General features: G+C 47.3%; 1 protein-coding gene across 1 annotated transcript in view; it reads right to left on the reverse strand.

Moving 5' to 3' along the window:
* The window catches only part of syn2b (synapsin IIb), a 666,583-nt gene that overhangs the window by 222,611 nt on the left and 418,763 nt on the right, over nucleotides 1–25,209 (reverse strand). Inside the window, exon 3 of the mRNA XM_086001759.1 lies at nucleotides 22,318–22,409. Coding sequence (XP_085857885.1) covers nucleotides 22,318–22,409 — 92 coding nt within the window. The remainder of the gene's footprint in view (nucleotides 1–22,317; nucleotides 22,410–25,209) is intronic.

Here is a 25,209-nt window from a genome sequence, read left to right on the forward strand (position 1 = left end):
AGAACTCAGAGATTCAAACATGAAGTGCTTTATTGGAAGGAAAGGAAGTTCTGGCAAGTTCCGAACAAAGAGAGCTAAACTGAACCGAGAGAATACCCAACCATTTATCTCCTGTGACAGCGCCACCACAGGTGGAAGGAGAACACACAATAGAACACACAATACATAACAAAAATAGGCTCTGAAATATTGCAACCTAAGTGTTAGGATGCACCTGCCCACAGCCTCTAGTTCTGACCCCACTGAAGTTCATGGGGTCAAAGGGACGGGCCAAGAATATTGACCCTTTGTTATGTTGGGGGTGCATCACATGCACCCCTTGTCACAGTGGCAGAAAGTCCAGCAGCAGCCTGATTCTGGCCTGATCAGGTCTGGCAATGGTTTTCACACCAAAGTTTTCTCGTAGTTTAAACCCTCCCCCACAGCACTAGTTAACCTCCATGCGCGGGGTGTGGGGCGGGGGTTTGCTAGTGCTGTGGGGGAGGGTTTAAACTAATTTGGCAGGGGGATGGGCACCAGGATGAAACATCAGATAGGAGAAACAAGATGCACAGAGGACTGGGAGAAACAAATACTGCTAGAGTAAAGAATAGTTCAGAAATAGGAGGGATCAGATGGGGCAAATGTGAGGCAGCCTAAGATGGGTTTGGAGTGCATGTGTGCGTAAATGCCATAGCGTGATAAATAAGGTTGGTCAGCTACAGGCACAAGTCGCCACATGGGACTATGATATAGTGGCAATAACAAAGACATGGTTCAAAGAAGGGGAGGATTGGAATATTCCTGGCTACAAGGTATTCAAGAAAGATAGAGAAGGGAAAAATGGAAGGGGTGGCAGTATTGATCAAATAAACTATTATAGGACTGCAAAGGGATGATGTAGTTGAGGGGTGAAAGAGAGAATCTATATAGTTAGAATTAAGGAACAATAGAGGAGCTAAATATAGTGGGAAGGAGATAGAGGAGAAAATTTGCAGGTAAATTACAGAAAGATGCAAGAACTATAGGGCTGGATTTTCTCAATGGAGACGTGATGGAGGCGGGACTGCTGCTTGCCGGGTCTCAGTCCTGCCTCCATCAGCCTCTGGCCAATCAACGGGATTTTCCCCTGATTGACCTTGTCCTGTGGGCTCAGCAGGCCAGTTAGGGGGAAGTCACTGACGGAGCACGTCAACGTCTGACGTGCCATTTGTCAAGATTTCTTGAAAGAAGAAATGTCAGCATTTGACAGCTCTGTGAAGCTGTCAAACATTGATGTTCTGTGTAGTTTGATGAGTCCTTTTGTTCAGGACTCCTCAAACTTTGTACTTTGTAAAAATCAGATGATTGTTAGTTCGGAGGATCCAACAGCCAGTCTGTGAAATCTACAATGAAGATGTCGGGACTTCGGATCCAGAGCGGCTGAAGGCTGTAGGCAGAAACAAAGGTAAGTGAACATTTTCTAACACTTTACACTTACCTCATATACTTACCACTTCACACTTGCACCCATCACTCACCTCTACATTGCACTTTCAGACCCCTCCAACCCCCGCAGACATCCTACTCGATTCCTCCACCCCGGCGGGGTTCTCCGAGGTCGGGAAGACTACACTTGAAAAGGTAAAATGGGACTAATCCTTTTTTCTGCCTGCCTATCTGTTAACAGGCAGTTAAAAGGATTTAGGGGGAGAAATTCAGTAGCGCCCCGTTTGGGGCGTATGTATCGGCCGGGCGTGAAATTTTGCGCCCGGCGCAAATTATCGCCACCTACTGGTAAATTGGCCTGCTTCGCCCCAGGAGGTGCTTGGAGCACTAAAACAGGCATTGCACGACCGTCTTAAGGCGCTAAGCCAGAGAAGCGAGGCGCTACCACCGAGGGCGGGCGCAGCGCAGGTGCGGCCAGTTAGCGATTGCACGCAGACACGCTGGCGCCGGTCAGCTAAAGGGGAGGTTCAATCTTGGATTGCAGCCACACCCTGCGCATCGGAGCCCTGATTCTCGGCCTGGACAGACCTGCTGCCACATTCTTACGCCTAGGACCATGGAGAGGGCCAGGGAGCGAGTGCAGTGGTTCAGCGAGGGGGCCTTGCAGGTTCTGGTTGGCGCGGTGGAGCGCAGGCGATCTATCCGGTTCCCCGACAGTGGCAGGAGGCCGCTGCCCAATGACTACTGCAAAGTTTGGAGGGAGGTGGCTCACAGAGTGACCTCCAGCAGCATGGTGCCTAGGACCCCTGTGCAACGCAGGAAGAAGTTCAGCGACCTCACTCGGGTCGTCAGGGTGAGTACCCTTTTCAGAATCCTTTTCATCCCTGCATGTTGACCTCACTTTATGGCCAAAAGGTCCTGAAAGCCCCAATGCCCAGCCCTCATCCAATACCTATGGGCCTTTCAGGAAACTCACACGCACATTCAGCACTTTACACACTGTAAGGGCTATTCCACTGTGGGAGGCAGTGCAGCCAAGATCAGGGCTTCACACTGTACTCGGAGCCCATCCTTTCTCTTGCAGGGCAAGCTGGCGCATAACAGGAGGCAGCAGCAACGGACCGGGGGAGGCCGGCCTCACCTCAAGCCCTCACCGATCTGGAGCAGCGAATCCAGCGGATTATGGCAGGCCGGATGATTGGCCCCGTCGCCACTGGAGATGCCAACCCTGTTCTGGACAGCAATGGTAAGGTCATCACCTTTTTGACCTCTCTCCTTCCACTTGTGCCTCACATCAGCATCCTTTGCCATTATCGAACCAATACAGTACATTGCAGCACTCATGCCTCCCTCGCTGCCACCCTGTCCTCACGCTAAAGCCACTCTTGTACCTCCCTGCTTTCAGATGCTGATTCACCAGGTGAAGAGGCGGGCCCTCAAGCTGCCACTGTGAGTGACTCTGAAGGCGACGATGAGGAGGAAGCCGGACTATCAGTGCCACCCTCAGCTGAGGCAGCCCATGGCCATAATGGGGACATGTCTCCCCTGGAGGGGAGCAGGGGGGAATGGTCTGAGGAGGGTGAAGCTCCGGGGCCCAGTGGGCTGCAGCAACGCGGGGGGGGGGGTGGGTGCCGAGGGGGGACTTCGGCGCAGCACAGGCAAGGAGTGTCCTGGACTTTGGCGCAGCACAGGCAAGGAGTGTCCTGGACTTCGGCGCGGCACAGACAAGGAGTGTCCAGGACTTCGGCGCAGCACAGGCAAGGAGTCTCCAGGACTTCGGCGCAGCACAGGCAGCTGCCACGCAAGTGCTTAGTGCTGCAATGCAGTCAGTGGCTGGTCTCATGCAGACGCAGATTGAGGCCACACGAGCACTGACTGCTGCCACCCTCGCTGGATCGGGCACGAATCGCCGTGGCCCTCGCCGCGCTGCAACAGGCCAGCAGTCTGTGCTTCAGCAGATTGCTCCGCATGCTGCAGTGCTGCCCCGTGGGAGTGCCAGTGTGTCGTCCGAACAGGGAGTTGCTGTCCTCTGTCAGGATGACAGCATTCCTGCTGCCAACACTGTCACTTCTCCACTGCAGCTGCCACCACCTGTAGGACAGGCTGCTGCCGCCCATGCAGAGTTGGAGCAGTCAGCAGCCGGGCCCTCCAGGCCCAGAGCTGGTCCAGGCTGTCCCTCGAGCATCTGCAGTCTCAGTTTCTGACACTCAGCAGCCTTCCCCCAGCCTTGCTGCAGCCACTGGGGTCCCATTGCGGAGGAGCTGCAGGGTGGGAAGGGGCGAATCTCGCAAGCGAAGCAGAGCACCCTCGAAGGGCAAAAAGTAGGAGGTGTGGCAAAATGCTGTTAAATGTTTTATTGAATGCCGAGGATCGTGGTCATTTTTTGGTTACTGTTTTGTTCATTGTCTATTACTTTGTCATGCGGGAAGGGCACACAGTTTGTTAAATAAAGAAGTGTCTTTATTCAGAATGTGCATGTTTGCTCTTTGAACTATTTGTTGCCTTGACCGGCTTAGGGGTTGTAGCACAGTTCCATTCATGTTCTTTGAATGGCAGAAGCCATTCCCTCAGAGGGGGCCTAGAACCGACTTGCTATAAGCCGCTGACGGACGGCCCTTGCACTTTGTGCCTCCCTCCCATCTTGGTGCTGCTGCTCCTCCTCCTCCTCCTCCTCCTCCTGAGGATTGCCAGGTTATGCAGCATGCAGCACACTACAACGAAATGGGAGACTCGCTCAGGTGAGTACTGAAGGGCTCCTCCGGAATGGTCCAGACAGCAGAACCGTTGCTTGAGCATGCCGATTGTGTGCTCCGTGATGTTCCTGGTCACTTGATGGCTCTCATTGTATCATTCTTCAGCAGGGGTGCTGGGCAAACGGAGCGGTGTCATCAGCCAGGTGCACAAAGGATAGCCCTTGTCCCCGAGAAGCCAGCCTCCTGGGTGAGCCGGGGCCTCAAAGGTCTGCCACAGAAGTCTGGCGCAGGATGAAGGCGTCGTGGCTGCTGCCTGGAAAGTGGGCATTGACAGCGACTATGAGCTGTCTGTGGTCACAGACCAACTGGACGTTCAATGAATGGAACCTCTTCCGGTTGCGGTAATTCTCGGCATTCTCTTGCGGCGCCCGCAAAGCCACATGCGTGCAGTCAATGGCGCCCTGGACCATGGGGAAGCCCGCTATTCTTGCAAATCCCATTACGCGCTTTTGCTGCTTGTCCGAGGTCATGGGGAAGGAGATGTACTGACGTCTCCTTTTAAAGAGGGCATTCGTGACTTGATGGATGCAGCAATGCACCGCGAACTGGGAGATATTGACAATGTCCCCAGTAGCGGATTGAAAGGAGCTGGTGGCATAGAAGTTGAGAGCCACTGTGACCTTTACTGCCACCGACAGAGACGTCCTGCTCCTCAGTTGAGGCTGCAGATCTAGCTGAAGCAGGTGGCAGAGCTCAGTGGCCACCTCCTTGCTGAATTGCAGCCTCTGAAAACACTGCTCCTCAGACATATTGAGGTATGAGAACTGTCGGCGGAAAACCCTGGGATGGTAAGGTCTCGTGTGCCGACGCCTGTTGGCCCTCCTCCGTCTGGCCATGATTGGCACTCTCTCTCTGCATCTCTGAGCCCTCTCAATGTAATGGAGAAGCCCAAGGTTCCCACCCTTTGCAGCCCCCATAGTATGTGGCCACTCAAGGTTATGCCGGTGAAAAAGCAAACCAACTACAAAGTTCTGGTCAGAAGCCAAAAGTACCTCTGCGAGCGCTGACTCAATGCAGAAAGCTCTCTCCCTTTGTCTCTCTGCAAATCGCTCTCTCTCTCACAGAAGGAGTGGTCCAAAAATGGCTACCACAAAGAAGCCAGGAAGAGCCCCCTTTTAAATAGCGCCCCCCCAGCCCCACAGCGACTGGGAACCGTTCCAGTCAACCAGTCGCTGGGAGCGACAGGCGGAAAGGAGGGGGGCGCCACTGAATTTCCAGTTCGGGGCGCCCCAAAGGCGTTGCACCATGAAATAACGTCAGGATCTGCGTGCGCAGCTGAGCGGGCGTTGCGGTTTAGCGCCGCTGCTAAATGTCCGCTCAATTTCGCGAGAGGCGCAGGTCTCGCCACGCCCGGGCGCTAGCTGGCTCGCGCCCCACTTATCGCCCTCTTAAGGCACTAATGGGTGGCACAACCAACTGAATTTCTCCCCCTTAATCCCTTTCCCGCCTCGAGGAGACGGGACCTGGGTCAGGACGGCATCCGCCTCCTGGCAAAGGGGCACGGAGGTGGGATTGGGGGGGGGTTTGCCAGCTGCCCCCACTTTCTGCAACTTTACCGGCAGTCCCGCCTCCATACCTGCCTCCTCGGGGCTGACAAAATCCAGCCCATAGGGTAGTGATAATGGGGGACTTCAATTAAAGGACAAAGAGGGGGAGGAATTCCTAAAATGTGTTTCCAGCCCAAAAAGGAAGGAAGCAGTGCTAGATCCAGTTCTGGGGAATGAAGTGGGGAAAATGGACCACGTTTCAGTGAGGGAACATTTGGGGAACCGTGATCATAATATCACCAGGTTTAGAATAGTTAGAGAAAAGGACAAGGAAGAATCAAGTGTAAAAAAACTTAACTGGCGGATGGGCTAACTTCAGTGAGTTGCAAAGGGATCTGGTTCAGGTTGATTGGAGTCAAAAATTGGTAAGCAAAACAGTAATTGAACAATGGGAAGCCTTCAAAGAGGAGATGGTTTGGGTAGAGACTCAGCAGTTTTCCATGAAGGGAAAAGGAAGGGCATCCAGAACTAGAGCTCCCTGGATAACTAAAGATATAGGGGGGAAAATTCAGTATCGCCCCTTTTGTGGATGGAGAGCAAGATCGACCCTCCCCTTTAAGAACTGGCCGGCGCTAACGGGAGGCGCAAACCAACTGAATTTTTCCCCCATAGAGATTAAAATGAACCAGAACAAGGAGGTTTATGACAAACATACGATTCATGATGCAGTAGAGAACCAAGCTGAATACAGAAAATACAGAGGCGATCTAAAAAAGGGAAAACAGTGGCAAAAAGTGAGTAGGAGAATAGATTAGTGGTTAACATAAAAGGGAACCCAGAAGTCTTTTATAAACATATAAATAGTAAAAGGGTAGACAGAGGGCCTCCACAAGAGGGTCTCAGTGGTGTTCCCCAGGGGTCGGTATTAGGACCGCTGCTCTGTTTCATATATTGTAATAACCTGGACTTGGGTATACAGGGCATAATTTCAAAGTTTGCAGATGACACAAAACTCAGAAATGTAGTTATCAATAAGGAGGATAGTAACAGACTTTGGGAGGACATGGACAGATTGGTGAAATGGGTAGACATGTGGCAAATTAAATTTAAAGTAGAGAAATGTGAAGTGATACATTTTAGTAGACAGAATGAGGAGAGACAATATAAACTAAATGGTACAATTTTAAAAGGGGTGCAGGAATAGAGGGATCTGGGGTGTATGTACTCAAATCTTTAACGGTGGTAGGAAAAGTTGGGAAGGTTGTTAAAAAAGCATATGGGATCCTTGGCTTTATTAATAGAGGCAAAGGGCTAGGAATTCGGCTCCTTTGCACCTGCCATTAGCGCCTCCGGGGGGGGGGGCGCCTCCGGGGCACAAAGGACTTATCTCCCGGGGGAGGGGGTGAAAAAAGCATCTCCTCAGAAATTCAGCGGGGCGTTGCTGAGGCGCTACCTGATAGCGCCGCGCCCCTGCCAGTAGCACCCCAGGCCGCTGTGTCACCAGCGATGACATAATCGCCATGCGCCACGACTCCTTAGCGCCCTGCGGGCTTTTTTTCACAGGCCATTGTCAAGACCGGTGAGAGCGAAGGTTCAGTGAGTATTTAAACTCACTTTCGCGGGCTTTTTTTCACAGGCCATTGTCGGGAGCGGTGAGAGCAGAGGTTCAGTGAGTATTTAAACCCACTTTTGCGGGCTGTTTTACAGAGGCTTACCAATCTCGCAGACTGGCGGCGGCATTCCAGAGCCACGTCATGATTCAAAACGTGACTCGGGCAGGAGGAAGCAGCTGATTGGGTGAGTACTTATACTACTCTATAGTTTGACAGTTAAGGTTCATAGTTTATAAAGTTTAGAAGGTCTTAATTTTGTGGTTATAGTTTCTAAGGTCTCTGTTGTGTAGCGGGGAGTGCTAGGAAACAAGGGCCCTTGAGTATATCATTTAATTGTAGTATAATTGGTGGTATTGATTTAATTTAAATTAATTAAAGGGTAAGTCATGGCAGCAAAGCTCGGCCCCGTGGTATGCTCCTCCTGCACTATGTGGGAAATCAGGGACACTTCCTGTGTCCCTGACGACCATGTGTGCGGGAATTGTATCCAGCTGCAGCTACTGACAGACTGCATTGCGGCACTGGAGCTGTGAATGGATACATACTGGAGCATTCGCGATGCTGAGGACGTTGTGGATATCACGTTTAATCAGTTGGTCACACCACAGGTAAAGGCTGCACAGGCAGGAAGGGAATGGGTGACCGCCAGGCAGAGTAGTAGGCGCAGGCAGGTAGTGCAGGGGTCCCCTGTGGCCATCCCCTTCTCAAACAGATATACCGCTTTGGATATTGTTGGGGAAGATGGCTTATCGGGGGAAGGCAGCAGCAACCAACTTCCTGGCACCATGGGTGGTTCTGCTACACAGGATGGGAGGAAAAAGAACGGGAGAGCTATAGTGATAGGGGATTCTATTGTAAGGGGAATAGATAGGTGTTTCTGTGGCCGCAAACGAGACTCCAGGATGGTATGTTGCCTCCCTAGTGCAAGGGTTAAGGATGTCTCGGAGCGGCTGCAGGGCATTCTGGAGGGTGAGGGTGAACAACCAGTTGTCGTGGTGCATATAGATACCAACGATAGGGGTAAAAAACGGGATGAGGTCCTAAAAGCTGAATATAGGGAGTTAGGAGGTAAATTAAAAAATAGGACCTCAAAAGTAGTAATCTCAGGATTGCTACCAGTGCCATGTGCTAGTCAGAGTAGAAATAGAAGGATATTTTGGATGAATACATGGCTAGAAGAATGGTGCAAGGGGGAGGGATTCAAATTCCTGCGACATTGGAACCGGTACTGGGGGAGGTGGGACCAATACAAACTGGACAGTTTGCACCTGGGCAGGACCGGGACCGATATCCTAGGGGGAGTGTTTGCTAGTGCTGTTGGAGAGGGTTTAAACTAAAATGGCAGGGGGTTGGGAACCTGTGCAGGGAGACAGAGGAAAGGGAAGCAAGGATAGAAGCAAAAGACAGGAAGGAGAAAAGCAAAATTGGAAGCCAGAGAAATCAAGGGTGTAAATCAAACATGGCCGCAGTAAACAATAATTCTAAAAGGTCTAAGAGTGTTAAAAAAACAAGCCTGAAGGCTTTGTGTCTTAATGCAAGGAGCATTTGTAATAAGGTGGATGAATTAGCTGCGCAAATAGATGTAAATGGATATGATATAACTGGGATTATGGAGACATGGCTCCAGGATGATCAAGGCTGGGAATTCAACATCCAGGGGTATTCAATATTCAGAAAGGACAGGCAAAAAGTAAAAGGCGGTGGGGTAGCATTGCTGGTTAAAGAGGAGATTAACACAATAGTAAGGAAGGATATTAGCTCTGATGATGTGGAATCTGTATGGGTAGAGCTGAGAAATACCAAGGGGCAGAAAACGTTCGTGGGAGTTGTATACAGACCCCCAAACAGTAATGCTGAGGTTGGGGATGGCATTAAACGGGAAATTAGAGACGCGTGCAATAAGGGCACAGCAGTTATCATGGGTGACTTTAATCTACATATAGCTTGGTCTAATCAAATTAGTAACAATACTGTGGAAGAGGAATTCCTAGAGTGTATATGGGATGGTTTCCTGGACCAATATGTCGAGGAACCAACTAGAGATCAGGCCATCTTAGACTGGATATTATGTAATGAGAAAGGATTAATTAGCAATCTTGTTGTGTGAGGCCCCTTGGGGAGAAGCGATCATAATATGATAGAATTCTTCATTAAGATGGAGAGTGAAGTAGTTGATTCAGAGACTTGGGTACTGAATTTAAATAAAGGAAACTATGATGGTATGAGGCGCGAGTTGGCTAGGATGGATTGGGGAATGTTACTTAAAGGGTTGATGGTGAATAGCCAATGGCAAACATTTAAAGATCGCATGGATGAACTACAGAATTTGTTCATCCCTGTTTGGCATAAAAATAAAACAAAAAAGGTGACTCAACATTGGCTAATGAGGGAAATTAGGGATAGCATAAGATCCAAGGAGAGTAAGCTTACAGGGAACATAAAAACTGACTGTAAAGCTTCTATAGATATGTGAAGAGAAAAAGATTGGTAAAGTCAAGCGTAGGTCCCTTGCAGTCAGAATCAGGGGAATTTATAATGGGGAACAAAGACATGGCAGACCATTTAAATACATACTTTGGTTCTGTCATCACAAAGGAGGACACAAATAAACTCCCAGAGATGTTGGGAACATAGGGTCTAATAAGAGGGAGGAACTGAATGAAATCAGTATTTGTAGGGAAATGGTGTTAGGGAAATTGACGGGATTGAAGGCCGATAAATCCCCAGGGCCTGATAATCTACATCCTAGGGTACTTAAGGAAGTGGCCCTAGAAATAGTAGATGCACTGCTGGTCATCTTCCAAAATTCTATAGACTCTGGAACAGTTCCCATGGATTGGAGGGTAGCTAATGTTACCCCACTCTTCAAAAAAGGTGGTAGAGAAAAAATGGGGAATTATAGACCGGTAAGCCTGACATCGGTAGTGGGGAAAATGCTAGAGTCCATTATAAAAGATGTAATAGCAGAGCACTTGGAAAACAGTGATTCGAACGGACAAAGTCAACATGGATTTACAAAAGGTAAATCATGCTTGACTAATCTACTGGAATTTTTTGAGGATGTAACTGGTAGAATAGATAAGGGAGAACCAGTGGATGTGGTGTATTTGGACTTTCAGAAGGCATTCGATAAGGTCCTGCATAGGAGACTAGCGTGCAAAGTTAAAGCACATGGGATTGGGGGTAAGGTGCTGACTTGGATAGAAAACTGGTTGGCAGACAGGAAGCAAAGAGTTGGAATAAACGGGTCTTTTTCCGAGTGGCAGGCAGTGACTAGTGCGGTACCGCAGCGATCGGCGCTAGGGTCCCAGTTATTCACTATATATATTAATGATCTAGACGAGGGAACTAGATGTAATATCTCCAAGTTTGCAGACGACACAAAGCTACGTGGGCGTGTGTGCTGTGAGGAGGATGCAGCGATACTCCAGTACAATTTGGACAGGTTGGGCGATTGGGCAGATGAATGGCAGATGCAGTATAATGTGGATAAAAGCGAGGTTATCCACTTTGGTGGCAAAAACAGGAAGGCAGATTATTATCTGAACAGCAATAGATTGGGAAAAGGGGAAGTGCAACGAGACCTGGGTGTCCTTGTGCACCAGTCGCTGAAGGTAAGCATGCAGGTGCAGCAGGCGGCTAAGAAGGCAAATGGTATGCTGGGTGTCATAGCGAGAGGATTCGAGTACAGGAGCAAGGATGTCTTGCTGCAGTTGTACAGGGCCTTGGTGAGACCACACCTTGAGTATTATGTGCAGTTTTGGTCGCCTTATCTGAGGAAGGATGTTCTTGCCATGGAGGGAGTGCAGCGAAGATTCACCAGACTGATACCTGGGATGGCAGGAATGACGTATGAAGAGAGATTGGGTCGATTAGGCTTATATTCGCTAGAGTTTAGAAGAATGAGAGGGGATCTCATTGAAACTTATAAAATTCTAACAGGACTAGACAGACTAGATGCAGGAAGGCTGTTCCCGATGGCGGGGGAGTCCAGAACCCGGGATCATAGTCTAAGCCATTTAGGACTGAGATGAGGAGGAATTTCTTCACCCAGAGAGTGGTTAAACTGTGGAATTCGCTACCACAGAAGGCAGTGGAGGCAAGTTCATTGAATATATTCAAGAAGGAGTTAGATATATTTCTTAAGGCTAAAGGGATCAAGGGATATGGGGAGAAAGCAGGGACAGGGTAATGAATTTGGATGATCAGCCATTATCGCGTTGAATGGCGGAGCAGGCTCGAGGGGCCGAATGGCCTACTCCTGCTCCTATCTTCTATGACTCTATGACTGCCGTGTCCCCTTACTGCCCCGCAGCAGAAGTTCAGTTGCACCTCACAAGGCTGCTGCGGGTGATGTCAGCGCCAGCCTTGTGGGTCGTGATCCGGGCCGACCTCCACTCGCAGGGCAGTATTTACAGGGGAGGTGCAGCCACAACCTGCACCGCCATTTTCCTTTTTTGCCCGACCTCCAGGCCAGCCCTCCGTGGTGGGCCATGGCGTGGTCCTGGCCGCCATTGCGCAGCCCAGCACCGTGTCTCGGTGCCGGGCTGTGGCCGCTGAACCATGCTGCCCCGGTGGCCTAGTGGGGACCATTGGCGGCCCTGCAGAGTGTGCAATGGCCTTACCCTTTAACTGAAGGTGAGGGGCGCTGAAACACAGCAACACTCCGCGGAGCCTCCATGGAGCGTTGCTGATTGCGCTCCGACTTCGCCTTGGTTACCGCTCCAACAGGAAGTGGAGCGCCCGAGATGGCAGTCCACTTCCTGTGCGGGGCGGTAAGCCAAATTTAGCAGCTGGGGTGGTACTTCCGTGCCGGGCACTAAATGTCCAGTCTTAACTCGGTTACCACCCCCAACTGGGGCGTAACTGAACTTCGCACCCATAGAGTGCTAAACCTTTACAAAACACTGGTTAGGCCTCAGCTGGAGTATTGAGTTCAATTCTGGGCACCACACTTTAGGAAGGATGTCAAGGCGTTGGCGAGGATACAGAAGAGATTTACTAGAATGGTACCAGCGATGAGAGACTTCAGTTATGTGGAGAGACTAGAGAAGCTGGGGTTGTTCTCCTTAGAGCAGAGAAGGTTAAAAGGAGATTTGATAGAGGTGTTCAAAATCATGAATGGTTTTGATCGAGTAAATAAGGATAAACTGTTTCCAGTGGCGGAAGAGTCAGTAACCTAAGGGCATAGATTTAAGGTGATTGGCAAAAGAACCAGAGGCGACATGAGGAAAAAAGTACGCAGCGAGTTGTTGTGATCTGGAATGCACTACGTGAAAGGGTGGTGGAAGCAGATTCTTTTAATAGGGAATTGGATAAATGCTTGAAGGGAAAAAAATTACAGGGCTATGGGGAAAGAGCAGGGGAGTGGGACTAATTGGATAGTTCTACCAATGAGCAGGCAGAGGCACGATGGGCAGAATGATTTCCTTCTGTGTTGTATCATTCTATGATTCTCGTGCTGTTTCATACATGCATCACAGCAGCATTCACGAGTGGCATGATGAACATTGTCTTTTTTGGTAAAAATATTAGTTCTATTGCGATTAGATGCAAACTGAGCCCCACGGTTGTCAACTACCAAGGCAACATTTCTGCTTTAAGATGGCATGCTTTGGTCAAAATTACATACAGCTGCTGTTCATGTAAAGTCTGACACCTCTTATTGTTTCTACCGGTTACAGGCAGAGTAAGAACACCACAATAACATCGGTGTGGGGTGGGGTGTGGGGCGGGGGGGGGGGGCGGTGGTGGGTGGGCAGGGTGTTGGAATTCACATTCTTCAGCAGCTTACTTTCGCCCCCCCCCCCCCCCCCCCCACCAACCACGCTAATGTAAACCATAATGGTAATTTGTTTCTTGACTTATTCCCCACCTGGCCAATTTTTATTGCTGAAAGTTAGCGTTCTGCTTGGGTGCAGCTTGTAAGGAAGGTCAGTTTTGTCAGCAATAAAGATGTCTTCAGACTTGTAATCAGGTGAAACTTCAGGATTTTTCTCATGCACTCAGGGGTCGATGCTCTCTGTGCAAAGGTTGCTTGCCTCAACATGTGTGGAGCTGGAATTCATCGCATGCTGTTTATTGAAGCAACTGATGCAGAAACAGGGTCAGCTCCAAATTACTTGGCAAAGTCATTTGTTTTTTTTCCTTGCAAGACTTGGTTGGAGATTCTCAGAAGGTTAGCCTCTCCAGCCGGCTTAAACCAGCTCAGCAAAGCTGATTCAACATTAAGGCAAGCTAAGGTCTGCATTCTCATCCGTAGCTGTGATTCTCTTGCTTGCTTTTTTTCAGGTAGATGGAATGGGTGGTGGGAAGGATGTCAAGTTTCTGTGCCTGAAATTCATTCATTTCCCCAGTGTGCTCCTTCATCTATTTGAGGCTCTTGTCTATTTCTTCAATGACAAGAGTCTGCTGCCTCAAGCTGCTCCTGAGACTGCTCTCAAATGTCTCTCTGGCTTCACTCAATGATGCACAGTGCTCAGGTGGGCGAGGGCTGCCAAGCCTAGACAATCACAGGTTTGAACTCAATTTAATCATCCGAATTCACTGGTCAGGACCCATTTTAGGTGGGAATTGAATCTGAATTAGAATTAACCAGTAATTCAAATTAAGAGGTTTGAATGAAGCAAACGATTTTCAATCCATCTTGAATGAGAGGCAGCTTCTGTGCGATTGCATTAATGTTTTGTCTAAAATAAAGTTTCTAATATAAAACAGCATAAAAAAGCACTATACGATCAAACTTTCCCAAAAAGTTGCCTTTTGTGTGTTTGAGAGCCCCAGTCTCCCTTAAAATGTTATACGCCTTCATGAATTCCGCGCCCATGCCAGAAAAGTAATCAATGCCTGTAGTCCATTTTGTCTAGCTGCATACACAGAAATTTACTTAGCAGCAAGAGTCTAGTGTTACAGGGTTAGACTTCTGTGAGTAAATGGCGACTGATTTTTTTGAGTTTCTGAGGTTGTTGTGTTGGCACAGCACCACTCCAACATGTGACTGTCTACTAACTAAGCTCACAGAAGAAGGCAGTGCCTTCAGCTGTCTAGGCCCTAAGCACTAGAATTCTCTCGCCAAACCTCTTATCATCTCCACCTCTCTCTCCTCCTTTAAGATGCTGCTTAAAACCTACCTCTTTGACCAAGCGTTTGGTCACCTGTATCGCCTTCTGTGGCTTGGTTTCAATTTTTGTCTGATTATGCTCCTGTGAAGTGCCTTGGGATGTTTTACTATAATATAGGTGCTATATAACTGCAAGTTGTTGTTTATTCATATTGTTAAGAGCATAGATTCAGCTCCGACTAAAGTGTATAACAGCATCATCACCATGTCTTCCTCGTTCATAGAGTGTTTTCGGGACTGTTTCTTAGAACCAACCGGGGAACAGACTATTTTAGATCTGGTGATGTGTAATGAGACAGGGTTAATTAATGATTTCATAGAAAAGGATCCTCTGGGGAAGAGTGATCATAACATGATGGAATTTCATATTCAGTTTGAGGGTGAGAAACTTGGGTTTGAAACTAATGTCTTAAACTTAAATAAAGGCAATTGCAAAGGTATGAAGACCGAGTTGGCTAAAGCGGACTGGGAAAATAGATTAAATGGTAAAATGGTAGATAAGCAGTGGCAGACATTTAAGGAGATATTTCATAACTCTCAATAAAGATATATTCCAGTAAGAAAGAAAGACTCTATGAGAAGGATGAACCATTCGTGGCTAACTAAGGAAATTAAGGATGGTATCAAATTGAAAGAAAAGGCATACAATATTATGAAGATTAGTGGTAGGCCAGAAGATTGGGTAATTTTTAGAAACCAGCAAAGGATGACTAAAAAAATTATAAAGAGGGAGAAAATAGATTATGAGAGTAAACTAGCAAGAAATGTAAAAACAGACAGTAAGAGCTTCTACAAGTGTATAAAAGGGAAGCGAGTAGCTAAAGTAAACATTGGTCCCTTAGAGGATGTGACTGGGGAATTAATAATGGGAAACAAGGAAATGGCAGAGGCTTTGAACAAATATTGTGTATCTGTCCTCACGGTAGAAGACACTAAAAGCATTCCAATAATAGTAGATAATCAAGGGGCAAAAGGGAGGGAGGAACTTAAAACAGTCACTATCACTAGAGAAAATATACCAGGCAAACTAATGGGACTAAAGGCTGACAAATCCCCTGGATCTGATGGCCTTCATCCTACAGTCTTAAGAGGTGGCTGCAGAGATAGTGGATGCATTGGTTGTGATCTTCCAAAATTCCCTAGATTCTGGAAAGGTCCCAGCAGATTGGAAAACCACAAATGTAATGCTCCTATTCAAGAAAGGAGAGAGACAGAAAGCAGGAAACTATAGTCCAGTTAGCCTAACATCTGTCATTGGGAAAATGCTGGAATCCATTATTAAAGGAGTAGTAGCAGGACATTTAGAAAATCATAATACAATCAAGCAGAGTCAACATGGTTTTATGAAAGGGAAATCATGTTTGACAAATTTATTAGAGTTCTTTGAGGATGTAATGAGCAGGGTGGATCAAGGGGAGCCAGTAGATGTAGTGTATTTGGATTTCCAAAAGGCATTCAATAAAGTGCCACATAAAAGGTTACTGCACAAGATAAGAGCTCACAGTGATGGGGGTAATATATTAGCATGGATAGAGGATTGGCTAACTAACAGAAAACAGAGAGTCGGGATAAATGGGTCATTTTCAGGTTGGCAAACTGTAACTAGTGGGTGCCACAGGGATCAGTGCTGGGGCCTCAACTATTTACAATCTATAATAATGACTTGGATGAAGTGACCGAGTGCACTATAGCCAAATTTGCTGACGATACAAAGCTAGGTGGGAAAGCAAGTTATCAGGAGGACACAAAGGGCTGGATTTTTCCAGCCCTGAGGAGGTGGGTCTGGAGGTGGGACTGCTGGAAAATCCCCAAAGAGGGGAACGGGTCCCAAACCCGCTCCCAACCCGCCTCCAACCAATCTTTCTGGGAGTCAGATCCCCGATTTGCGCAGGGACCCGATTCCTAGTGGCGGCAAGAGGATTATAGCCACTTTTAACAGGCAGTTAACAGGCAGTTAAGAGGCTTTTTCCAATTTTTTGACTACTGCAGACTTCCCGACATAGGAGAACACCGCCAGGGTAAGTGAGGCGTGCTGTGGGTCTGTTGTTATGTTGGTGTTTGGATGACAGCTGCAGAAGTGGTGTGAAGGATCCAATGGGACACTGGTTCGTATCAGAGGTAAGGAAATGTTGGGAAAGTAATTTTTAACGTGGTTAGATGTTTCTACAGGTGACAAGCTGTGAAGTGTTTGTGTAGCCTCATCTTATCGGGAGAAGTGACAATCTCAGCTGCAGCTGCCATCTGTTTTATCCTAAGGAGAGAGTAATTGGAGAGCCCGGTGCAAGGGCTCACCTTTGTACAGAGATTGTCAGTGTTTGACAGCACTTCAATGCTGTCAAACACTGTCAAATCATCTGTCAAACAAGTGTGGTGCATATGCCTTTAAGAAAACCGACAGATGAAGCGTCATTAATTGACGTCATCTGACACCGGCTTTCCCTTAATTGGCCGGCAAGCCTGCAGGGCGGGCTTAACAAGGCCAATCAGGGTAATAGTGTCTGTTCGCCAGATGTCGCTGGGGGCAGGACTAGGACCTGGAAGGCAGCAGTCCTGCCCCCAACGTGTCTCGGTGAGTAAAATCCAGCCTAAAGAGCCTGCAAAGGGATAGGTTATGTGAGTGGGCAAAAATTTAGGAGATGGAGTATAATGTGGAAAAATGTGAGGTTATCCACTTTGGTAGAAAATAGAAAAGCAAAATATTATTTAAATGGAGAGAGACTACAGAATGCTGCGGTACAGAAGGATCTGGGTGTCCTCATACATGAAACACAAAAAGTTAGCATGCAGGTCCATTAATTAATACAAGTAATTAGGAAGGCAAATGGAATGTTGGTCTTTATTGCTAGAGGGATGGAGTATAAAAGTAGGGAAGTCTTGCTACAACTGCACAGGGCATTGGTGAGACCACACCTGGAGTACTGTGTACAGTTTTGGTCTCCTTATTTAAGGAGGGATATACTTGCATTGGAGGGTGTTCAGCGAAGGTTTGCTAGGTTGATCCCTGAGATGAAAGGGTTGTCTTATGAGGAAAGGTTGAGCAGGTTGGGCCTATACTCATTGGAGTTTAGAAGAATGAGAGGTGATCTTATTGCAACATATAAAATTCTGAGGGGGCTTGACAGGGTAGATGCTAAGAGCATGTTTCCCATTTAAGATGGAGATGAGGAGGAATTTCTTCTCTCAGAGGGTCGTGAATCTTTGGAATTCTCTTCCCCAGAGAGCTGTGGAGGCGGAGTCACCGAATGTATTCAAGGCTGAGATAGACAGATATTTGAGCTACAGGGGAGTCAAGGGTTATGGAAAACAGGCAGGAAAGTGGCGTTGAGGCCAAGATCAGATCAGCCATGATCTTATTGAATGGCCTACTCCTGCTCTTATTTCTTATGTTCTTACGTTCCAGCTGAGATACTAAGAGCTGACAATACTACCCAGGAAACAAGATGGCCTCTTTCAGGCAAGATCGAGCATCAAAAACACAGGCTTGAAAAAAACTTAATATGCGAATATTTAAGATTACAATCTGGCAATCAGGAAAGCCTTTAGACTCACTTTTAATCTAAGGAGTTTTTGTTTGTATTGAGTATTCAGGTAAATAAATACCATAAGTATGGAATCTCAACTTATCAACCTAGTTCCCATTCACTCCCATTAAATGGATTTTGTTTACCTGGGCACAGGATCAATATCATTCTTAAAGAAGCAGTTACAACTGATCTGAACTAGTGTAGACTGGGCAAAGTTCGCATTGTTTACGAATACTTTCAAATTGAACCTGCATGAATTGCTACTTTGTATTGACTAATCATCCCTAATATGCACAATAATAAATTGGATATATATAGGTAAAGACTCAGCTATCAGCTATCTTATTATAGGGAAATACAATCCCAATTGCATTGAGAACCTTTTTGCTTTTAAGATATACCAACTACTTTCGTGAGGTGATGGTATGCTGACTGTTGAAAGCACGCGACGCAGCATTTAAATCTGGCGACGTGGCGGCTTAGTGCAGCTAGGACCAACCTAAAAAAGGGTATCAGGACTGCCAAAAGGAAACAGACACTGCGGATAGAGGATCATTTCCACAACAACTCGGACCCCCGGCGCATGTGGCAAGGCATCCAGTCCATCACTGACTACAAGAGCAAAAACACCAGCCCCCCGGTTAGCGATGCCTCCCTTCCGGAGGAGCTTAACAACTTCTACGCTCGCTTCGACAGGGACAATAGGGAGTCGGCTACCAAAGCCTTGCCACCCCCGGAAGACCAGGTGCTCACTCTGTCGACCTCCGACGTAAGGGGTGTTCTACGTGGAGTGAACACACGAAAGGCTGCTGGACCGGATAGCATCCCTGGACGGGTACTCAAGGAATGTGCTGATCAGCTGGCTGATGTCTTCACCGCCATCTTCAATCTGTCATTGGCCCAGGCAGTAGTCCCTACATGCTTCAAGACCGCTACCATTATTCCTGTGCCAAAACAAACGGCTGTGACGTGCCTGAACGACTATCGACCTGTCGCACTCACACCCATCATAATGAAGTGTTTCGAGAGACTGGTCCTGGCTCACATCAAAGCCAGTGTTCCCGCCTCTCTTGACCAACACCAGTTTGCCTATCGTGCAAACAGATCAACGGAGGATGCAATCACAACTGCTCTACACTCTGCACTGAATCACTTAGATGGTAAAGAGACCTACATCAGAATGCTGTTCATAGACTACAGCGCAGCATTCAACACTATCGTCCCCAACAAGCTGGCCACCAAACTCCACACTCTTGGCCTGAACACTTCCCTCTGCAACTGGACCCTGGACTTCCTAACAAACAGACCCCAGTCTGTCAAATTAGGTAACCACACCTCCCCCCCCGACCCTGAACACGGGGGCCCCACAAGGATGTGTGCTGAGCCCCCTCCTCTACTCCCTCTTTACCCACGACTGTGTGGCTGTTTGTGGTTCCAACACCATCATCAAGTTTGCGGATGATACCATGATAGTAGGCCAGATCACCAACAACGATGAGTCAGCCTACAGGGAGGAGGTCCAGCATCTCGTAAAGTGGTGCGCTGATAACAACCTGGCCCTTAACATCAAGAAAACCAAAGAAATCATTGTGGACTTCAGGAAGTCTAAAGGCGGAAGTCACACCCCCATTCACATCAATGGGGCTGTGGTGGAAAGGGTGGACAGCTTTAAGTTCCTCGGAGTCCACATCACGGAAGACCTCTCCTGGTCCCTCAATACCTCCTCTCTGGTGAAGAAGGCCCAGCAGCGCCTATATTTCCTAAGGAGGCTGAAGGGATGTAACCTGTCACCCCTGATCCTCTCTAACTTTTACCGCTGCACAATAGAGAGCATCCTGACAAACTGTATCACAGTATGGTATGGCAGCTGTAGCTACTATGACCGGAAAGCCCTGCAGCGGGTAGTCAAAACTGCCCAACGCATTACCGGCACCCGGCTACCAACCATAGAGCACATATACCAGAAACGCTGTTTACGGAGGTCACGGTCCATCATCAAAGACCCTACCCACCCCAGCCACAGTCTGTTCGCCCTCCTGCCATCTGGGAGATGCTACAGATGCATTCGCACCCGTACGACCAGATTTAGGAACAGCTTCTTTCCCAGGGCTGTCATCCTACTGAACTCCACAAATAAACTCTAAAGCCTGCACATCTGCCAATGCACTTTATTATGGTTATGTTTATGTTAATGTATTGCAAGCCAAATGTATGTTGAATGTTTAAATGTCTTAATCTAAATGTACACTCTCGGGAGCCACAAGCCTACATTTCATTGTACTGCACTTGTGCACTAACAATGACAATAAAGTTGATTATTATTATTATTATTATTATTACTTAATGTATATGGTTTCCAGTGCAGTCAATAATTATTTTCATGACAAGATGCGTTAGGAAATAAAAACTAGGATTTATATACCACCTTATAATGTACTTGATAAATATCTCAAACTGCTTCACATAACACTGAATTACTTGGATGTGCAGTAATTTGTTATTCAGATAGGGCAGCCATTTTGCAGACAGAAAGTGAAATGAATAACATCTGGCTAGAATTTATTTCTAGTTCCAAGTGATACCTTAAAAACAGTGTAATGATATGATGCGCTATCAATTACTCATAAAAGACTGAGAGTTAAGAGAGTAACTAAAGGCTTTTATTAACAAAAGAATGAAGGTCTGCCTCGAGTGGTCGACCGGTCCAGAAATACAAAGGGCTGGGGAGCAGTCACCTTTATACTAGGACTTGTGGGAGGAGTCAGCCGAGGCATGTCCAGGCATGTACACAGTGGAATACAAACAGTGGTTTACCACATTCACCCCTTGTTTAAAAGGTCCAGTGTAACGGATGCCAGCGTAGGGGTCGGTGTGTCGCTGCGGGTATCAGATGAGGCGGTGTTGGGGGCCTGCTGCGTTCCGGCTGTCGTCCAAGATGGCGGCGTCCATGATCCCCATGTGGCTGGAGACGTCCAAAATGGCTGATGTACCGGTGGTTCGCACATGGCCGGGGAGGCCCAAGATGGCGGCCCGCATGGCCCACACGCGGCGCTGCTGGGGTTCGGGGTGGCTTTGGCCCTGCAGATGTTAGCGTAGTGTCCCTTCTTCCCGCAGCCCGAGCAGATCGCGTTTTTCGCCGGGCAGCGCGCTCTGGGGTGTTTTGCCTGGCCACAGAAGTAGCATTTCTGGCCTTGGGGCACTGCTGTCTGGCCTTGGGACACTGCTGCGGTAGTTGGGCCGTTGCTGGGGTGTGGCTGGGGTGGCACGGCGCTATGAGGCGGTCCTACCGTGTCCCAGGCTGTCATTCCCCGCGGCGTCCACGGTGCAGAGGAGTAGGCATCCATGCCCCGGTAGGCTGCATCCAATGATAGTGCGAGTTCAGAGGCCTTGTTGAGGTCGAGGTCACTCTGCTCCAACAGTCACTGTCGGGTGTAATTGGATCTGTGGCCCGCTACAAAAGCGTCCCGGATAAGTTCCTCTGTGTACACGGCGGCCTTTACATCCTTACAACCACAGGCCCGGCCAAGCACAGACAGTGCCTGAAGGTATTCCACGGTCGATTCCCCAGGTTGTTGTTTACGACTCCCCAGAAGGTGCCTGGCGTACACTTCGTTCACTGGGCGCGTGTACTGGTCCTTGAGGAGCTTGATAGCGTCCGCGTACGAGGTCGCGTCTTGGATGACCGAGTACACTCGGTGGTTCACTTTGGAGGTCAGGACATCCAGTTTGTCCTCATCCGATTTGATTGCTGCGGAGGCGGTCAGGAATTTTTCGAAACACTTAAGCCAGTGAGTAAACTTGGTGGATGAGTCCGCCTCCCGATGATCTAAGTCCAGGCATGCTGGTGTGAGGATCTTCTCCATTATAAAAATTTTGTTAATAAAATTGATGCACTATCAATTACTCATAAAAGACTGAGAGTTAAGAGAGTAACTAAAGGCTTTTATTAACAAAAGAATGAAGGTCTGCCTCGAGTGGTCGACCGGTCCAGAAATACAAAGGGCTGGGGAGCAGTCACCTTTATACTAGGACTTGTGGGAGGAGTCAGCCGAGGCATGTCCAGGCATGTACACAGTGGAATACAAACAGTGGTTTACCACATGACATTCTTATTAAGCTGTCAAAGTACCATATGTGCATTAATTACATCTTTACCTGTTACCGACACGGCCTAGTTCCAATGTTATTGTTCAATTCCACAGCTAATTTTTCTTCATTTCTGGCTTACAGTACACCTCATTAGGAGGTGATGAAGTGTTACATGAAGAGCCAAATCAGTCAGCTCACTAATTGGTCTAGAAGCATGAGAGGGTCTATATGGCTACACAATTTTCTGAGGTAACAAGGCTGCTAATGAAAAGCAGACATGTCGGGTTGTTCCTCGGGTTTTGTTCGTGCAATCTCTTGTCTCACCTGACAACTTTAGTGCCATTTCGAAAAACTTGCATGTCGACCACGCAGGTACCATCAGCTTGAGCAATCAGGTTGATCTCAGTAAATTCTGCCTGAAAAATAATTCAAAGAGCTGTTCAGAGCACAGTGTAAGGTCACCTGAGGTTAACAAAAGCAATCAAATACATTGCACTGTAGTCCAAATGTAATCTGGATACTTTCTGCGAGTCTCTGATTAACAAAAAGAACTTTTTCTGGACACCAACATTTCAGACAGATAAATGAAGTAGAACCTCTGTTCAGTTGAAGTACATAATTAAATGTTACGGTTCTCTAATGGACTCCATTTTAATCTCTGTTGATAGCAGCTGGACATTGATCTGTTAAAGCTATATTAGAATCATTCATAACAGAAAACGCTGGAAAAACTCAGCAGGCCAGGCAGCATCCGTGGAGAGAGAAACAGAGTTAACGTTTCAGGTTGAAGACCTTTCGTCAGAACTGGCACCCACACAGATTAGAGCATTGACTCTGGATTCTAGCTTTGGTTTTCACTATAAACGTGACATTAGAAAGTGTGGCTGCAGATGACCTTTGACCAGTTTTTGGAATACTTCAGTGGCATTTTCAGTTAATAACATTCCTTTCTGTGGCCAATGATCTGTGGGGAGCATGACATTAAATGGCACAAATGAATAACTATCATCAAAACAAATAAAGCATTCTTCTGACTACTCTGTCTGGAAGGTAGGCTCCCATTCATTTTAATGAGGCCACAAGAGATTGGAGGCCAGCTGTTAAAAAAAAAAATATTAACAGGTTCTAAACAAGTCATTGTTTGACATGCCTTCACTCCCTTGACAGCTCTTAGAACATGGGCTGTGTTCTGCAAACGTTAGGAATGAGTGGAGCTAGTTACAGAGAGCTACTGATCATCATCATAGTCCTGTTCCACTATAAAATCAAACCAACTCAGCATTCCTCCTCAACGGATTCTCAAAACTTCTCACACGTTTAGAGACAATGCAACATTGGTGTCTGGCGAGTTTGTAAAACAACACTGAACTGTTTTATGTTTTTTAGCCGTATTTTTTTATTACATTTGAATGAGATATTAACAGCATTTATCAATAACCCTTTCTCTGTGCTACATATCAGTTGAGAGGCTGGGCGAGTGACCTACTTCCATCGGTGCCACTCTTGAGCCGATCGCTACAAGGTGCACTGATTCAACTCCCCACGTGTTGGAGCGAAGAGCTTTGCTTCCACTCGAGGCATCACCCTGACAGTGGAACTGAGATTTGGAACTCACTGAGGAGTCAGTTGTATGAACCTCGAACCAACCATTTTATAGTCCAGTGCATTGCAGTGTTAATTCACCGCTCCAGTGGGACTTTTTTTACACACGTTCAGTGGACAGGTTTCTGCTGGCTTGTACCAGAGCAATAAAGGTTTCTGCTGGTTCTCATAGTCCAGGCTGTGCCGCTAAGCGATTGCCCCATTGATCATTGAGGTTGAAATAGATTTGTGATCACATTCTTATAAAAAGGATAACCATGGTACTGATCCCTGAATCTGTACAAATTGGAATAAATGGTTAAGTCTGATTAATTCCCACACAGAGAAAAGCAGGTTTTAATTAAAAAAACATATTATCGCCACTGAATAATTTAACATTTTCACAGTGATAAATCGTTTCCTTAGAAGTGCAGTAGCCAGTTACTGCAAGATTTTATGAGAAGTCTCATTATAATAATGATCTTTTCCTACTTCTGATGGAAACTGTGGCAGAGGAACTGCGAACCTTGAAAAGATTAAATCTGACCATCTGAGTTTGTAACTGAGGACTGAGCGCCTGTAGAAACAGACTAAAGAACTGAGTAAGGATTTGTAAGGTTCTAATGTCAGGTTCCAATGACCTGATAAATGATATCCAAACCTCCCAAGATTAAATTGCAGCACAACATTTATTCTCTGCAAAAACAGAAAATGCTGGAAAAACTCAGCAGGCCAGGCAACATCCGTGGAGCGAAATTAGAGTCGACGTTTCGGGTGAACACTTTTTCAAAACTGGAAAGGAAATGAAATAGATCAAAGGCAGGGCTGCGATAGAACAAAAGAAGTAAAGAGACATTAAGAGGTATTCAAAACCAGGCGAGATGGTCATAGGACAAGTGAGGACAAAAGACGGCTCAGCTTAGGTGTGAAGTGTACTGGCAGAATTTATTCTCTGCAGTCTGTTATTTGATCATAGGCTGGTGTGTCTCAAATGGCATTGCTCGCTGGCTGTCGAGGAGGTTGGCCGATGTCTTTGGTGGTGCCAAATGTTGGGGAAGCTGGTCCCAGGTTGATGATGGAGGCCAGCACTAAGATTTAGGGGGAGGTTGGACGCTGAGCTGAGGGTCAGGCTGTCTGGGTAGTCAGCCAGGCATTGGAGAGGGGTTTTAAATCTCCAAAAGATAGAAAAACAAAGAACAAAGTTAATTCTGCCAACTGTGGCGTACGGGCAGAGGTGTGTTCAGGTGTAGGAGGGAGTGCCGACCCCTTGAATCAACTCCGTGGCCCTTACAGAGCCCCATTATCATGCTGTAAATGGAGCTGCAGCTTTGTGTAGGCTTTGACCTTTGATTCCTAGGAGCATTCGATAATCCACTCACCTCAGAGTGCATTATTTAAAGTGACAGTAATATCCAAAGCTTTCCTCTCAGTCTGAGCCTGGGCGGGAAGTGTCATGATGGTTGTAACTGAGAATTAGTTTTTTTGGCTGGGGCGCAAGGGTAGTGAAATGCAACTGGGAAGAAAACTGAAATTGGGGAGAAAGGTTTTGCATAATGTGATTGGTGCGTAACTATCGTAATCTGGGATGTAATGCTTAAGTTATCCACCAGATGGAGCCAAATATTAAGGGTTCAC

Source organism: Somniosus microcephalus, chromosome 11 (genome assembly GCF_052327205.1).
Source record: "Somniosus microcephalus isolate GS21.2 chromosome 11, FLI_Smic_1.0, whole genome shotgun sequence".
Classification (NCBI taxonomy): Eukaryota; Metazoa; Chordata; class Chondrichthyes; order Squaliformes; family Somniosidae; genus Somniosus; species Somniosus microcephalus.